We start from the raw sequence: 3,246 nt of genomic DNA on the forward strand, positions 1-3,246 counted from the left end.
ATGGCTGCCAAGCGCGTTTGTCTGTGAGTTGAACAGATCCACTGTTGATTTCTAAGCGCTGTCAGGCTGACTTTGCGATCCCCGTGTATCAGGGCATACTCTGGCGGTGCGTCTTCTACATGAACAGTGCTGAGCACGATGACCATGCTAATGTGAATTCCAGGTTTGGATACTTCTGTTATCCTGGCCTGGCTCATTGAGAAGGGCTATACTGTTGTTGTACGTCAAACCCAGTCGATTTACCTACACTGAGCTGACTGAGACAAGGCGTTCCTAGCAGATGTGGTATGTACAGGTCGTTCCTCGACATTTGTTCCTCCGCTCGGAAGACAAGCACTGCACCTGGAAGCACAAGCTGTCCCTCTCGCATCCTGGCCCGTGCCATGTTCATGAGGAGGATACAAAGAGTGGTGACCCCGAGGATAGATAGAGATGGACTGTTATTCTCAGGGCCAGCTCGCTACTCATGGCGGCTTCATTTGCTCGTATTCCTGTGCTAACATCGTGGCAGGGACAAAATGAGGACTACGACGCTGTCAAAGCGAAGGCTGAGAAGATCGGTGCCGAACGCATGATCATCCAGAATCTTCAGCAGGAGCTAGTCGAGGAACTTGTTTGGCCAGCAGTGCAATGTGCGTTCGGCCGATCCCCCGTGTGAGGTGCACAACTTCCACCCACAGCTATGCTAACATCCCACGCTATTAGGCAACGCGATATACGAAGACGCTTACCTCTTGGGGACATCGTTGGCCAGGCCTGTCATCGCGAGGGCGATGATGAAAGTGGCTAAGCAGTACAACTGTGAATTCTTGAGTCATGGATGTAAGCAATCGACGTCGCCTTTCAGGATCTGCTTACTGTCGTGCCATACTGACTGCCGTCTCTCCTACCTACACAGGCACAGGTAAAGGGGTACGCTCTCCACTTCTGTATATCATGTTCCGGATGCTAACTCGCTTAGAATGAGTATGTTTAGGTGTCCGGATGTCAATGTCGCATACTCACCCTCTTATCAGCCAGGTCAGATTCGAGATGGCCTGGAGGGCTCTCGATCAGAAGACAAAGACAATCATCCCGTGGCGCATATCCGAGTTTTGCGAGCGATTCGCGTCCGTACCCCTGCCGGCCCCCCTCTCTCTCGAAGATACTAACGTACAGACAGCGGGCGTCAAGCACTCTTGGACTTTGCTGAATCAAAGGGCGTTCCTGTGACGTCGACTAAGCAGAAGCCGTTCTCGATGGATGCCAACCTTATCCAGTAAGCAAAAGTCCTCTGCTTCATTCCATCGAGACCTTCAAGTGTACTCGGTGTTATACGTCGTTGCAAGCTACCGTCGTACGAAATGAGGTACCTAACTTCAGCCGTTTTGACTGGCCACTACTGTCACTCCATAAGTACACGGCAACTCGCAATGATCTATAAGTACCAAGAGCGCTTCGGTCTCGACGGGATACCTATAAGGGGAGGGAATATCAAGAACTCCCCCAGAAGTGGCAGAAGTGGCAGAAGCACGCAGCAAGTGCTTTCTTTAGGTGCTATACAACCTCGTATATCACGCGGACAAGACTGTCCAGTGTGTACACCACTCGATGCTTGCTTCTGCCACACTATAATACTTCCATATGACCTCCTTCTTCCGGCCGGACATAGAATCGTTGCTAACCCTTCTATCTGAAAATAGTTGCTCTTACGAGGCAGGTCTACTCGAGCAACCCGAGCTCGAGCCGCCAGCCGACATGTGGACAATGACCGTGGGTAAGTTGGTTCAGTCTTGAATCAGTTCAGTGATGTGGTAGCTGACTCCGATAGATCCCATGAAGGCTCCTGACGAGCCAACGAGGTTCACTGTCCACTTCGAGAAGGGCATCCCAATCAAGCTTGAGGTCGGTGACAAGGCCGTCACTGGCTCTCTGGACATTTTTAAGGCCGCTAACGAAATTGGCCGAGCTAATGGGGTTGGTCGTGTGGACATTGTCGAATCAAGGTTCATTGGTCTCAAGAGCCGTGGCTGTTACGACACCCCCGGCTTGACGATCCTGCGCACCGCTCATCGAGATCTCGAGGGCCTCGTCATGGACTCCAAGGTCCGTGCCATCCGTGACCAGATGGTCACCTCGAACTGGACCGCCTGTCTCTACAATGGCATGTACTTCAGCCCAGAGCGAGAGTTTCTCCATAACTCCATCATCTTTAGCCAGAGGCACGTCGAGGGCAAGGTCAATATGGTTGCCTATAAAGGCAGCGCATTCGTTGTCGGACGCTCCAGCGAGACCTCGAACCTTTACTCCGAGACTGAGTCGTCCATGGATACGCTCGAGGGCTTCTCCCCAATGGTGAGTAGCTTTCTGAAAAAGAGCTTTTAGACGTGAACTGAAGCTGATATTGCGTTTAGGACACGAGCGGCTTCATTGCTATTCAGGCTATCCGTCTGGAGAAGTATGGTGCCCGCAAGATTAGAGACGGCGAGCCTCTTGCCCCTGTCTAAATGTAAATATCACAAATGCCGGCTCAAGTCTGCGGACTTCTTTACATTAGTGACCTGATCTTATCTATTTCAGGCTAAATAAATATTTTTTTTCTTTATAAAAGTAACCCATAACGCTAGAGGGAGTATTGTCAAGTAGTTTTATATTATAATCACGAAGAAAAGTGCACGATCGGGTTAGAAAGGTAGGAGGAAGAAATAAGTTGTAAAGCGCATTGTAACATGGCCGTGCACAGGAGTGCCGCAAAATAATAAAAGTACTAGAAACTAAGAAAAGTACATATTGGTTTGCTATCCTCCAAAAACAAACACCACAACCTCTATGTAGAGCCACACTTCTCTATATATAGAGGCATAAGAACTGCAGAGAAGAGCTTGACGGGTTTCTAAGCTTTGCTATTAGCTTTAGTTGTATGTGTCAATTACATCTACTATTTTATCTTATCTGTAATTTAGACATGTGGAAAGTTAAGCGGGGCAAGGGCAAGGCAAAAAGAAACATACAACACTAGGTATTCGCTAGTTGTCACCAACCTAGCTACTGATCTAGCGCTCACTAGATTCTCCTGGAAGATCGGACGGGTTTCTGAGCTTTACTAGTGGCTGTGGTCGTATGTGTCTGATCCTGATACCGTTTCATCCTATGTATAATTATTTTAGCCTTAGCGTACTGTTCTATAACGATAATGAGGTTAACCAACTTCCTTGTTATAACAATAGCCGCGTTATCTTGCTGAAGGTAAGATGTCAACATACGAAG

General features: G+C 48.7%; 1 protein-coding gene across 1 annotated transcript; it reads left to right on the forward strand.

The window, feature by feature from the left end:
• Window positions 1-2,486, forward strand: MAM_00320 (arginosuccinate synthetase; the record flags this gene model as incomplete). Its single annotated transcript, XM_040819119.1, has 11 exons — window positions 1-23; window positions 93-106; window positions 164-219; window positions 268-285; window positions 512-632; window positions 706-822; window positions 977-1,109; window positions 1,163-1,258; window positions 1,683-1,756; window positions 1,811-2,334; window positions 2,394-2,486. The coding sequence occupies 11 exons, from the start codon at window positions 1-3 to the stop codon at window positions 2,484-2,486; spliced, it is 1,269 nt and encodes a 422-aa protein (XP_040682384.1).
• Between the last annotated feature and the right edge of the window lie 760 nt (window positions 2,487-3,246).

This window comes from Metarhizium album (genome assembly GCF_000804445.1).
Source record: "Metarhizium album ARSEF 1941 chromosome Unknown scaffold_1, whole genome shotgun sequence".
Classification (NCBI taxonomy): Eukaryota; Fungi; Ascomycota; class Sordariomycetes; order Hypocreales; family Clavicipitaceae; genus Metarhizium; species Metarhizium album.